The sequence below is a fragment of the Pan troglodytes genome, chromosome 20 (genome assembly GCF_028858775.2).
Source record: "Pan troglodytes isolate AG18354 chromosome 20, NHGRI_mPanTro3-v2.0_pri, whole genome shotgun sequence".
NCBI classification, from domain to species: Eukaryota; Metazoa; Chordata; class Mammalia; order Primates; family Hominidae; genus Pan; species Pan troglodytes.
The window spans coordinates 11,647,403-11,661,623 of NC_072418.2; the positions used below are offsets into that span (position 1 = coordinate 11,647,403).

The 14,221-nt window shown below is 46.9% G+C and overlaps 1 protein-coding gene across 3 annotated transcripts in view; it reads right to left on the reverse strand.

Moving 5' to 3' along the window:
• The window catches only part of MUC16 (mucin 16, cell surface associated), a 235,763-nt gene that overhangs the window by 38,223 nt on the left and 183,319 nt on the right, over positions 1-14,221 (reverse strand). For 2 of the 3 annotated variants that reach the window (XM_054672882.2, XM_054672883.2), the window contains 23 exons: positions 13,699-13,871; positions 13,330-13,365; positions 13,009-13,074; positions 11,770-11,894; positions 11,487-11,554; positions 10,710-10,882; positions 10,341-10,376; positions 10,020-10,085; positions 8,904-9,028; positions 8,606-8,673; positions 7,818-7,990; positions 7,453-7,488; positions 7,128-7,193; positions 5,825-5,949; positions 5,551-5,618; positions 4,762-4,934; positions 4,414-4,449; positions 4,092-4,157; positions 2,684-2,808; positions 2,389-2,456; positions 1,633-1,805; positions 1,266-1,301; positions 939-1,004 (listed from right to left, as the gene is read on the reverse strand). In XM_054672882.2, the coding sequence (XP_054528857.1) occupies positions 939-1,004; positions 1,266-1,301; positions 1,633-1,805; positions 2,389-2,456; positions 2,684-2,808; positions 4,092-4,157; positions 4,414-4,449; positions 4,762-4,934; positions 5,551-5,618; positions 5,825-5,949; positions 7,128-7,193; positions 7,453-7,488; positions 7,818-7,990; positions 8,606-8,673; positions 8,904-9,028; positions 10,020-10,085; positions 10,341-10,376; positions 10,710-10,882; positions 11,487-11,554; positions 11,770-11,894; positions 13,009-13,074; positions 13,330-13,365; positions 13,699-13,871 (2,147 nt within the window). The remainder of the gene's footprint in view (positions 1-938; positions 1,005-1,265; positions 1,302-1,632; positions 1,806-2,388; positions 2,457-2,683; positions 2,809-4,091; positions 4,158-4,413; positions 4,450-4,761; positions 4,935-5,550; positions 5,619-5,824; positions 5,950-7,127; positions 7,194-7,452; positions 7,489-7,817; positions 7,991-8,605; positions 8,674-8,903; positions 9,029-10,019; positions 10,086-10,340; positions 10,377-10,709; positions 10,883-11,486; positions 11,555-11,769; positions 11,895-13,008; positions 13,075-13,329; positions 13,366-13,698; positions 13,872-14,221) is intronic. The other variant, XM_024351317.3, reaches the window with a different exon arrangement.

Here is a 14,221-nt window from a genome sequence, read left to right on the forward strand (position 1 = left end):
AAATATTATCTGTTACCTTTATTATTACCATTGTCATCATCAATGTCACCAACACTGTGACCCTCACTACTATTGTCATCACCACCAGCATCAGCACCACCCACATCAGCACCAAAATCATGACCAACACTGTGGTAGCATCCCCACTACCATCATCATCATCATCACCACCACCACAATCATCATCATTTGCATCATGATCACCAGCACCATGATTACCAACACCATTGTCATATCATCATTATTCTCATCACCACAACCACCATCACAACCATCATCATTATAATCATCATTATCTTCATTGTAACCATCACAATCACTATTGTCAATCACTACCACAACCGCCACCATCCTTACCACCATCATTCTTCCCATAATCACCCCCACAACTGTCCTGATCATCATCACATGATTACCATCATAACCACCACCACTACCATCATCATCATTATTCTCATTGTCAACATCGTCATTACTATTGTCAATCACTACCAAGACTACCACCATCACCAACACCACTATCATCCTTCCCATAATCACCACCACCATTGTAATCATCATCACAGCATCACCATCATAACCCCTGCCACCACCATCATCATCATCACCACCACCATCTTCATAATTATCATCCTTATCACCATCATCATCACTAGCATCACCATTCTTATTGTCATCATCTCCAGTAACTTCACCACCACCAACTCCCATCACCCTCACAATAAAATAAGCTTTCTTGCAGCAGATATTTTTAACTGTTTTGTGTCCCCTTCCTTATCCCTAGAGCCCTGCAGAAACTAGGCACTCAATTAAGTTTGTTAGATGACTCCTCATCCGTAGATTCACTAGGATTTTTAATCTTTATTTAAGTGAAAATGGCAGAGATGTTGACAGTCATCAGGCATGCTCTAACAGAGATGCGATTGATTTGTACTTACCCGAGGGACCAGGTTTAGAAACTGGAGTCCCAGATGTTCCCAGGTCCACTGTGGAGGTCCCAGGAGCTGAGGAGAAGGCCTCATTAGTGAAAGTGTCGAACCCTCTCATGGCAGAAATGCCAGCAGGTAGGAGTATTTATGGACCTTGCTGCATGTGGGGCTTGAGCTGGGTCTCTCTCTGAAGAGACTTGGGCCAGAAGGGAAAGGGAGTAACTTGTGCTGTCCCAGCTCCTTTGCTCATAGAGGACATAGGGGCATGTGGGGAGGGGTCAGTTCTTGCCCTGCATGATGTAGGATCAGGAGCACTGGAAATCAGTGGATACTCACTGCTAGTGGTGGGCACAGAGCTCCGTTGTGTGAAACCTGCATAGAGAGGGAGGGAAGAGGGTGGGTAAGGGTTAAGGGAGTGGTGGGGAACTATATAGGGGTCAGGGTACCCTGGTGCAATGGAAGGAATTTCCCAGAACACGAGCCATTGAAGATTCTCTATCAGCACCCTCAGATCAAGAAAGCAGATCCTGAGGATGAACTCAGTCCAAGATGAAATAGAAACCATGAAGTTCCAACCTCAGCCATCACATACAGACAACATGGATGAGCATTCAATAGCCAGGCAGGGAGCGTGACCTCAAGGCAGAGAGTAGAGGCTGCCCAGCAAGGAGGAAGAGACTCCAACCACATCACAACTACTCACCATTGACATAGAGACTGTCCCTGTCCAGGGTGTAGGGGCCCAGCTCAGTGATGCTGTGGGTCAGCTGGCTCAGCTCCCAGTATAGCTGCTCTCTGTCCAGTCCAGGGCTTTTGGGATCAGGGCGGTAGGTGCAGATGGCATCCACTTTGGTGGCTGCCCCATCCTTCTTGGGCCTGGGGAGGGCAAGATTGGGGAAAGACAATACACGGATTGCCTAGGGAGGGGTTCTGAGATCCCACAGGGCAGGACAGGAGGGGGCCAGAGGAAATGAGAAGCCTGGTAGAGAAGTGAGAAGCCATACTTCCATTCTCTGAGTGCACTGACTCTTAGCAACTATGAGCAGAATCATGGATGCAAGGATTTTTATAAAATTGCAAAGTGGAAACTGCATTCTTGTAGCATGGGGTAAGGAGAACTCATACTTGAGACAGGTGAAGAGCTAGGTTTGGGGATGAAAGCAAGTGGACGAGGCATGTTTTTCTTGGGAGAAATCCTGGGAACAGAATTGAACCACTTGTGGAAAGGCAGGTAGGGGAAAGGAGGGAATTCAGAGGGATGACCAAGGTAGAAGCTCAGTCCTGCTGATGGGCTCTGCATCTCTCAGTTGAGGTGGGAGGTGGTGGGATCAGGAAGCACATTGGTCTTAGAGCCACTGCCTCCTGGATTCCACCTGTGCTGCGGACATCTCCAGGGAGTGCAGAAGGGAAGCAGGTCAAACTGCTCAGATCAGTCAGACTGGCTGTTCTCAGTTCTCACCTGAGCAAGGTCAGTCTGCAGCCAGAGTACAGAGGGCCAACACTGGTGTTCTTGAACACAGGCCTGAGCTGTGGAGGAGGGAGAGGGAGGTGAGTGGGAGGACTGAAGTCATAGGGGTGTGGTAGAAGGGAGGTGGGCAGGGCTGGCAACAGTTGGTGGGGCTGGCATCAGTGGTTGGGGTATGCATATCTGGGGGCAAGATGAGGTAGATGAGATCTTCCATGCTCTGCAATAGGTGAGGTGGGCAGGACTAAACATGGTGAGTGGGGTAGAATGAGGTATGTGGGGCTCTTACCAGACCCTGAAGGACTCTCTCCGTGGTGTTAAACTTTCTAGAGCCAGGGTGATGCATGTTCTCCTCATACCGCAGGTTAGTGATGGTGAAGTTAATTGTGAATAGCACCGGGAGAGGGCTGGCGGCTATAGTGAAGATGGGAAATAAACAGTGTTCAAAAGTAGACTAACACTTAAGAATTTGTGATAGAATTGTTTCTAAACATATGCAACATGATTTAAAGTGACAAAATAAAAGGTTTTCACGCCTCCCTTCACTGTAATGGTACATAGTTCTCATAGAGCATACTAAACAATAGTAGTTAGATGCTAAGCATAGCTCTTGGTGCATATTCAGTATTCCATACTACTAGACATTATCTACTACCTTTGCTAACACCACGATCATCATCAACATCAGCAACACTGTGACCATCGCTATCATTATTGTCATCACCACCAGCATCAGCACCAAAACCATGACCATCATAATCCCTATGATCCCCACCCATCATCAACATTACACCACCAGCACCACAACTATCATCATCCATATAATCACCACTAGCACATGGTCACTAACACCATTATCATATCATTCTTACTATCATAACCACCATCACCACCAACATCATTATCATCATTATCATCATCACCACCATCATTATCCTCATTGTCAACATCATGATCACATTGTCAATTGCCATCAGAACCATCACATCACCACCACCACTATCATCCTTCCCATAATCATCACCACCACTATCATCATCATCACCATCAAAACCACTACCACCACCATCATCATCATCATCACCAACATCATCAGCAACACCATCATTGTTGTCATCATGTCCACCACCCCTATCATTATCATCATCATCATCACAACAATATAACCTTCCTGAGGATAGAGATTTTTATTTCTTTTGTGTTCCCTGCCTTATCCCTAGGGCCCCAAAGAAGCCAGACGCTCAACAAAATTTGTCGGTTGACTTGTCATCACTAGATTCACTAGGACTTTTCATTTTTATTTGAGTGAAAATGGCGGAGTTGTAGGCCAGGTGCAGTGGCTCACGCCTGTAATCCCGGCACTTTGGGGGGCCAAGGCAGACAGATCACGAGGTCAGGAGTTCGAGATCAGCTTGACCAATATGGTGAAGCTCCATCTCTACTAAAAATATAAAAATTAGCTGGGCATGGTGGCATGCACCTGTAATCCCAGCTACTCAGGAGGCGGAGGCAGGAGAATCGCTTGAACCTAGGAGGCAGAGGTTGCAGTGGGCTGAGATCACGCCATTGCATTCTAGCCTGGGTGACAGAGCAAGACTCTGTCTCAAAAAAGAAAAAAAAAGAAAGAAAAGAAAATGGCAGAGATGTTGACACTCCTCAGGCATGCTGTAATAGAGATGACACTGAATGGTACTCACTCGTGGGTCCAGACAGGGAGGCTGGAGTTCTCGAGGTGGCCAGGTGCATTGTGGAGGTATCAGGAGCTGAGGAGAAGGTTTGCTGTATTAGTGAAAGCAGCAAACCCTCTCATGGCAGAAACACCAGCAGGTAGGAGTATTTATGGCCCTTGCTGCATGTGGGGCAGTATCTCCATCTGGAGCTGGGCCAGAGGGAAAGGGGAATAACTTGTGCTCTCTGTTCCTTCCCTCATGAAGAGGATATAGGGGCATAGAAGGAGAGGTAAGCTCCTGCCCCTTATGGTGTAGGATCAGGAGCACTGGAACATCAGTCAATACTCACTTCTGGTGGTCGTCATAGAGCTCTGATGGGTGAAACCTGCATTGAGATGGAGGGATGAGAGTGGGTAAGTGTTAAGGGAGTGGTGGGGTATCCTGGTGCAACAGAAGGAATTTCCCAGAACACGGGCCATTGAAGATTCTCTATCAGCACCCTCAGATTTAGAAAGCAGATCCTGAGGGTAAATTCACTTTGAGATGAAGAAGAAACCATGAAGTTTTGACCTTAGCCACCACATACAGACAACATGGTTGAGCCTTCAATAGCCAGATGGGAAGTGTGACCTCAGGCCAAAGAATAGAGGCTGCCCAGCAAGGAGGAAGAGACTCCAACCACATCAAAGTTGCTCACCATTGACATAGAGACTGTGCCTGTCCAGGTTGTAGGGGCCCAGCTCAGTGATGCCGTGGGTCAGCTGGCTCAGCTTCCAGTACAGCCGCTCTCTGTCCAGTCCAGGGCTTTTGGGGTCAGGACGATGGGTGCAGACAGCATCCACTCTGGTGGCTGCCCCATCCTTCTCAGGCCTAGGGAGGGCAGATGAAACAAATAACAATTTAAAAATTGCCACAGGAGGAGTTCTGAGATTTCCTGGGGCCAGACAGGAAGGGGCCAGAGGAAATGAGAAGCCTGGGAAAGAGGTAATAAGTCACATTTAGATTCTTTGAGTGTCCCGGCTGCCAGCCAGCCCAGGACTGTGAACAGAGTCATAGACGCAAGAACTTTTTATAAAATTGCAAGGTGAAGCCTGCATTCTCATGGCGTGGAGACAAGAGTACTCAGACACGAGACAGATGAAGAGCTGGAATTGGGGATGAAAGCAAGTGGATGAGGCATGCTTGTCTTGTGAGAAATCCTGGGGACAGAATTTAACAACTGGAGGAAAGGGAGGTAGGTGGAAAGGAGGGAATTCAGAGGGATGACCAAGGTAGAAGCACAATTCTCCTGATGGACTCTGCAGAATCTCTCAGTTGATTGGGGTGGTGCTGATGGTATGAGGAGACAGATTAGTTTTGAAGCCAATGCTTCCCGAATTCCATCTGTTGTGAGGACATTCACAGGGATGGCAGGAAAAAAAAAAATCCAAACTCTTTGCGACTAGGAACAATTGGGGCAGCTAGGCTAGCTCTTCTAAAGTCTCACCTGAGCAAGGTCAGTCTGCAACCAGAGTACAGAGAGCTGACACTGGTGTTCTTGAACAACCGCATAAGCTGTGGAAGAGGGGAGAGGGAGGTGACTAGGAGGGTTGGGGACATAGTGGTGGGGCACAAGTGTGGCGAGTGCAGCTGGCACCAGTGGGCAGGGCTTGTGTCTCTAGGGGAGATGGATGAGATTTTCTTCCATGGCCCTGGCATGGGTGATGTTGTTGGGACCAGGTAAGGTGGGAGGGGCAGAGTGAGGTGGACAGGGGTCTCACCAGACCCTGAAGGACCCTCTCCGTGGTGTTGAACTTCCTGGAGCCAGGGCGATGCATGTCCTCCTCATACTGCAGGTTAGTGATGGTAAAATTGAGGGTGAATGGCAGCAGGAGAGGGCCAGTGGCTGTAGTAAAAGGTGGGGAAACAAACACTATTGTGTTTGTTTGTATTTTTAATCTGTTGCATATAGTTCATATAGTTAAAAATAAGTCTATTGCAAACTCCTCAAGTTTCTCGACTTTTGCAATAGACTTGAAGAGTTTGCAATAAGTTTATTTTTAATCGTATGCAACAGAATTTAAAATGAATGACAAAATTAAAGGTTTCCATGCCCTTCGTGATAGAAATTATTTTTTTAAAAAGCATATTACATAATATTTGTTAGATTCTGAGCCCAGCTTTTGGTGCATATTCAGTGCTGAAAAATATCAGATATTACCTGTTACCTTTGTCATCACCATTATCATCATCATCATCATCATCACCATTATTGTCAGCATCAGCACCAAGACCATCACCACAACGATAATCCCCATCAATACTACCACAAACATCATTATCACCATTGTCATATCATCATTACCATCATAATCATCATCATTGTCATTATCTGAATAATCATCATCACGATCATTGTCATCATAATCACTATCGCCATCACTATTGTCATCCTCACCATCACGAATGTCACAATCCACATCAACACCACCACAAACATCATCATCATCACCATAATCACATCATCATTACCATCATAACCAGCAACATTACTGTCATCATCCAAACAACCATCATCATCTTTACCATCATCATCACCATTGTTATCATCACCACTCCAACATCATCACCACAATCAACACAACTGTCATCATCATCATTATTATCATTATTGTCAAAATCCCCATAATTATTGTCAATTGTAATCCCCACCACCACCATCATTCTTCCCATGATTACCAGCAGCATAATCATCATTATCCTTACCATCATCACCACCACCACCACCACTGCAATCATCATCACCGCCACCCCCATCATCATCATCACAATTATATAAGCTCGCGGAGGGCAGTGTTTTTTCTTTTTTTGTTCCCTGATGTATATCCAGGTCCTGATACAGAGGCAGTGCTCAATGAACTGGGTTGGTTGACCTATGGTTACTACATTTACTATGAATTTTCATCTTTAGTTGAGTGAATAATGACAGAGATGTTTACACTCATCAACCATGCTCTAACAGAGTGTAAACAGAGATGTTTACACTCATCAACCATGCTCCAAATACCATTGACTGGTATTTACCTGTGGGGCCAGGGAGGGATGATGGAGTCTCAGAGGTTTCCAGCTGTACTGTGAAAGTCCCAGGAGCTAAGGAGAAGCCCTCATCAGTGAAAGGAGCAAGTGCTCTCATGGAAGTAATGCCAGCAGGAGGCACTATTCATGGGGATTTTTGCCTGTGGGGCTTCAGCTGGGATTCTGGTTAGCTGGGGCAGTGGGGAAGGGGAATAATTTGTGCCCTCTATGTTCCTTCCCTTATGGAAAGGACATAAGGGCTTATGAATAGGGGTCAGCTCCTGCTAAGTTTGGTGTAAGATTGCGGCCACGGGAACATCAGTAGAATACTCACTGCTGGTGGTGGACACAGAGCTCCGCTGGGTGAAACCTGCATAGAGAGGGAGGGAGGAGTGTGGATAAGAGTCAAGGGGGAGGTAGGGGTTCAAACAAAAGTCAGGCCTACCCTGGTGGAATGAAAGGAGTTTCATGGAACAGGGGCCTTTGGAGATTCTCTGTCAGAATCTGAGTATCAGGGAAGAAGCTACTAAGGATGAAATCAGCTCAAGATAAAGAAGAAATCATGAAATTCTGACATCAATCACCACATACAGATGTGTCCTAGCCTTCAGTGTCCAAGCAGGGCATGTGACCTCAAGTAAGAGAGTAGAGGCTGCCCAGCCAGGAGAAAGAGACTCTAATCACATCAGAGCTGCTTACCATTGACATAGAGGCTGTCCCTATCCAGGGTGTAGGGGCCCAGCTCAGTGATGCTGTGGGTCAGCTGGCTCAGCTCCCAGTACAGCCGCTGTCTGTCTAGCCCAGGGATTTTGGGGTCAGGGCGGTGGGTGCAGATGGCGTCCACTCTGGTGGCTACTCCGTCCTTCTCAGGCCTGGGGAGAGGTGGTGAGGGGAATGGCAATAAATGAATTGCCTAAGGAGAGGTCTTGAGATGGCAGAGTGTAGGACAAGAAGGACAGAGGAAGTAAAAAGTCTAATACAGAGGTGGGAAGCAATACTTAGATTCCCTGAGTGTACTGGACAGCTTGGGACTGTGAGCATAGATATGGATATAACAGTTTTCCCAAAATGGCAGGGTGGATCCTGCATTCTTAAAGCATGGAAACAGGAGAGCTCAGACTTGAGATAGCTGAAGAGCTGGAATTGGGGATGAAAACAAGTGGTTGAGGCATGTTTGTCTTGAGAGAAATCCTGGTTACAGAATTTAACACCTAAAGTCAAGTGAAGGTGGGGGGAAAACAGGGAATTCTGAGGAATGGCCAGGGCAGAAGTCCAGTCCTGTTGATGGACTCTGGAATCTCTCAGTCAGTTTGGAAGTGGGGGCGGGGGCACTGCTAATACTAGGAGACAGGTTAGTCCTGGAGCCACAATTTCCTGAATTCCATCTTTGATAAGAATAATCACAAAGAGGACAGGAAAAAAGAAGTCCAAACTCATTGAGACTAGGAATAATTGGGGCAGCCACACTGGAAATTCTAAGGTCTCACCTGAGCAAGGTCAGTCTGCAGCCAGAATACAGAGGGCCAACACTGGTGCTCTTGAACAAGGGCTTGAGCTGTTGGGGAGGGAGAGGGAGGTGAGTGGCAGGGCTGAAGAAGTAGAGGCAGGGCAGAAGTGAGGTGGGTGGGGCTGGCTGTAGTTGGTGAAGCTGACATCAGTAGGTTGTATGGGGCTTTTATCTCTTGGGGTGAGGGGAGGTGGGTGAGATCTTCCATGGCCATATAGGTGACATAGGTGGGACTAGGTAAGGTGGGTAGGGCAGAGTGAGATGGGTGGGGCTCTCACCAGACCCTGCAGAACCCTCTCCGTGGTGTTGAACTTCCTGGAGCCAGGGTGACCCATGTTCTCCTCATACTGTAGGTTAGTGATGGTGAAGTTGAGTGTGAATGGCACCAGGAGAGGGCCGGTGGCTATAGTGAAGGTGGGAAATAAACACTATGTTCAAAAGTAGAGAAAATTTAAGAGTTTGCAATAGACTTATTTCTAAACATATGCAACAGGATTTAAAGTGAGTGATAAAACATAATGTTTTCACACCTCCTTTGACTATTATGATAGCTGTTCTTGATAGAGCACATTAAATAGTAGTTAGAGGCTGAGCATAGGTCTTGGTGCATATTCAGTGTTCCATAGTGCCAGATACTATCTAGTGCCGTTGTTAACACCACCTTCATTTTCAACATCACCATGATTGTCTCCATGAGTATTATTATCATCACCACCATCAGCACCAACCCCACCACCACCACCACCACCATCATCATTATCACCATTAACACCACAACCATCATCATCCCAATCATCACCTCCATCACCATTATCATCATCACCATCATCACCGTCAATATCACCATGATTGCCACCATCAGTAGGATTATTGTCATCATCACCACCACCATCATCATTATCCTCATCATCCCCATCACCACCAGCGCTATCATCATCACCATCTTCATTATCATCAGTGTCAACATCATCATCATTTTTGTCAATCACCACCACCATAATTATTACTGTCTTCACATAATTATTATCATCATAACCACTACCCACACCATTATCATCATCCTCATCACTGTCATCATAATTAGCATCATCACCACCATCATCTATATCATGATCATTATCATCATCATCATCACCATCACCACCATCATCATCACCATCACTTACATCATCATCATCACAGGAATATAAGCTATCTTAAGCAGAGATTGCTATTTCTATGTTCCCTGCTGTATCTCCAGGGCCTGGCACAGAGTAGGTGCTCAATAAAGTTTACAGGTTAACTCCTCATCACCATATTTACTACGACTTTTATCTTTATTTAAGTGCATAATGGCGGAAATGTTTATATTCATCAGGCACACTCTAATGGAAGTGCCATTGGCTGACACTTACCTGTAGTTTCAGGGAGGGAAGGCGGGATCCCAGAGGTTCCCAGGTTCACTGTGTAGGTCCCAGGAGCTAAGGAGAAGCCCTCATCAGTGAAAGCAGCAAGCATTCTCATGGCAGAAATGCCAGCAGGTGGGACTAGTATGAGGCTTGCTGCAGGTGGGTCTTGAACTGTGTTTCTCTTTTGGGCATAGGGGAGAGGGAATAACTTGTGCTCTCCCAGCACCTTCCTCTCATAAAGGGGACATAAGTATGTATGAGGAGGGCTAAGCTCCTGCCCTGCTTGGGGTAGAATTGGGAGTACTGGAACATCAGTTGAATACTCACTGCTGGTGGTTGGTATGGGGCTCCAATGAGTGAAACCTGCAGAGAGAGGGAAGGAGGATAGTGGGTAAGGGTTAAGGAGAGGTGGGGGGACCAAATAGGAATCAGAGCTACCCTGGTGGAATCGAAGGGGTTTCATGGAACAGGAGCCATTAGAGGTTCTCTATCAGCACATTCACCTCAGGGACCAGGGTCTGGAGAATGAACTCAGTCCAAGATGCAGAAAAAAATAATGAAGTTCTAACATCAACCATCACATACAGACAACATGGCAGAGGCTTCAACGTCCAGACAAGAAGTGCGACTTCAAGCCAGAGAGGAGGCGCTGCCCAGCAAGGAGGAAGAGACTCCAACCACATCAAAGCTGCTCACCATCGACATAGAGACTGTCCCTGTCCAGGGTGTAGGGGCCCAGCTCAGTGATGCCGTGGGTCAGCTGGCTCAGCTCCCAGTACAGCTGCTCTCTGTTCAGTCCAGGGCTTTGAGGGTCAGGGTGGTGGGTACAGATGGCATCCACTCTGGTGGCTGCCTTGTCCTTCTCTGGCCTGAGGAGGTTAGGTGGGGGGGGGTGACAATGAAAGGATTGCCCAGGAAGGGGTCCTGAGATTCCTGAGGGAAGGACAGGGAGGGGACAGAGGAAATGAGAAGCCTGGGAGAGAGGTGAGAAGCCACAGTTAATTTCTCTAAATGCACCAACTCCCAGCCAGCCTTGGACTGGGAGCAGAGTCAGGGACACAAGAATATTTATGAAATTGCAAGGTGAAACCTGCAGTTTGATAGCGCGAAGACAGGAGAGCTCGGACTTGAGATAAGTGAAGAGCTAGAATCAGAGATAAAAGCAAGTGGAAAAGCCACCTTTCTCTTAAGGGAGACCTTGGGAACCGAATTTTAAAACTTAAGGGAAGGGATATAGGGGAATGGAAGGCATTAAGAAGGATGAATGGAGTAAGAACCCAAACTTTATGTTGGGCTCAGGAGAATCTGTCACTTGAGTGGGGAAGTGCTAGGATCAGGAGACACGTTCTTTCTTGAAGCCACCGCCAACTGAATCCCACTTCTGCTGAGGACGTTCACAAGGAGGGCAAGAAGGATGCTTCTGGGGCCTGGGAACACTTGGGTAAGCCCTGATTGGCTATTCTAAGGTCTCACCTGAGCAAGGTCAGTCTGCAGCTGGAGTACAGAGGGCTGATACTGGTATTCTTGAACAAGGGCCTGAGCTGTGGAGGAGGGAGAGGGAGGTGATTGGGAGGGCTGATGAGGAGGGGCAGGGTAGAAATGAGATAGGTGGGTGGGGCTGACACCAGTGGGTAGGGCTTGTGACTCGGGGTCGAAGGTGATTCACATGGGATCTTCTTCTATATCCCGGGCATGGGTGATGCAGGTGGAATCTGGTAAGGTGGGCCAGGCAGAGTGAGATGGGTTGGACTCTCACCAGACCCTGTAGGACCCTCTCCGTGGTATTGAACTTCCTGGAGCCAGGGTGTCGCATGGCCTCCTCATACTGCAAGTTGGTGATGGTGAAGTTGAGGGTGAATGGCACCAGGAGAGGGCCAGGCACTATAGTGGGAGTGAGAAACAAACGCTATGTTCAGAAGTAGAAAAATTATGGGTTTGCAATAGAATTATTTTTAAATATACACAGCATTAAACGGGTTGGACAAAATGAAGATTTTTAATCCCTCCCTTAACTATAATGATAGAATTTTAAAAAACACATACTATATCATATCAGTTGGATGCTAAGCCTAGCTTTCATTGTATGTTTATTGCTCAATAATGTCATGTTATCCCTTACCTTTGTTAGCGCCATCATAATCACCATCATTGTCACCTACAGCATCATTATTGTCATCATCATTGCCACCACCACCACCGTAATAATCCCCACAATCACCACCAGCACAACCATCACCACCATCATCATGATCATCAATATCATTACTGTCATCATCACTGCCACCATCATCACCATGATAATCCCCATCACCACCACCATAATCATCATCATCACCATCATTACTGCCATCATCACCGCCATCATCATCACCAGGATAATCCCCATTGTCATCATCATCATCACTATCATTGTCACCCACACCAAAATTGTCATCATTACTGCCACCACCACCACCACCATGATAATCTCCATCATCACCACCAGCACCAGAACCATCATCATCACCATCACCATCACTGTCACCCACACCATCATTGTTGTCACCACCACTTCCATGACCACCACCATGATCATCTCCATCATGACCACCAGCACTATCATTTATCACACTCAACACATCATCATTATCATCATAACCCCCACCTTCATCCTCATCCTCACCTGTCATCATCCTCACCACCTTCATCATCATTATCATCATTGCTACCATAAGCATCACCATCATCATCAAAACCACCACCACTATCATCATCACTACCTGCCACAGGCATCATCACAAGAATATAAGCTCTCTGATAGCAGAGACTTTTATCTGTTTTGTATGCTTGCTCTATCCCCAGGGTCTGGCACAGAGGAGGTGCCCAATAACATTTGTAGGTTGACGCCTCATCACTAGATTTACTATGATTTTTACATTTATTTGAGTAAATAATGGCAGACATGTTGCTGCTCATCAGTCATGCTCTAACAGAGGTTCCTTTGACTGGTACTTACCTATGGGTCTAGGTAGGGAGGATGGAGTTTCAGAGGTTCCTAGGTGTACTGTGGAGGTCCCAGGAGCTGAGGGAAAGACCTCATCAGTGAAAGCAGCAAGCTCTCTCATGGCAGAAATGCCAGTAGGTAAGACAATTTATGGGCCTTGCTGTATGTGGGGTTGGAGCTGGGTCTCTCCCTGGGGCACAGGGTAAAGGGAATAACTTGTGCCCATCCAGCTCCTTTGCTCATGAAAATAACAGAAAGGCATATGAAGTGGGTTCAGGTCCTGCCCTGCTTAATGTAGGATTGGGGGCACTGGAATGTCAGTTGAATACTCACTGCTGGTGATGGGCACAAAGTTCCGATGGGTGAAACCTGCAGAGAGAGAGAGAGGAAGAATGGTGAATAAGAGTCAAAGGAGAGGTGGGTGACCAAATAGGGGTCAGGGTACCCTGGTTTAATGGAAGGAGTTTCATGGAACAAAGGCCATTGGAGATTCTCTATTACCACCCTCACGTCAAGGAAGAAGACCCTGAAGATATAACTCAGTGCAAGATGAAGAAGAAACCCTGAAGTTTAGATGTCAGCAATCACAAAAGACAAAGTGGCTGCACCTACAATAATCAGGCAGGAATTGTGACCTCAAGCCAGAGAGTAGAGGCCACTCATCAAGAAGGAAAAGCCTGCAACCACATCACAGGCACTCACCATTGACATAGAGACTGCCTCTGTCCAGGAGGTAGGGGCCTAGCTCGGTGATGCCACGGGTCAGTTTGCTCAGCTCCCAGTATAGCTGCTCTCTGTCCAGTCCAGGGTTTAGAGGGTCAAGGCGGTGAGTGCAGATGGTGTCCACGCCGGTGCCTGCCCCACGTTTTTCAGGCCTGAGGAGGATAAGTGAGGGGAATGACAATAAATGGATTGCCTAGGAAGAGATCCTGAGATTCCTGAGGGAAGGACAGGCAGGAGCCAGAGGAAATGGTACAGAGGTGAGAAGCTACATGTAGATTCTGTGAGTACACCAACTCCCAGCCAGCCTGGGTCTGTGAGCAGAATCATGGACACAAAAATATTTGTAACATTATAAAGCGGATCCTCTATTCTCAGGGGATGGGGACAGGAGAGCTCAGACTTGAGACAGGTGAAGAGCTGGAATTGGGGATCAAAGCAAGTGGATGAGGCATGTTTGTGTTTGAAAGAAATGCTGGTTGTAGAGTTTATTATCTGCAGGAAA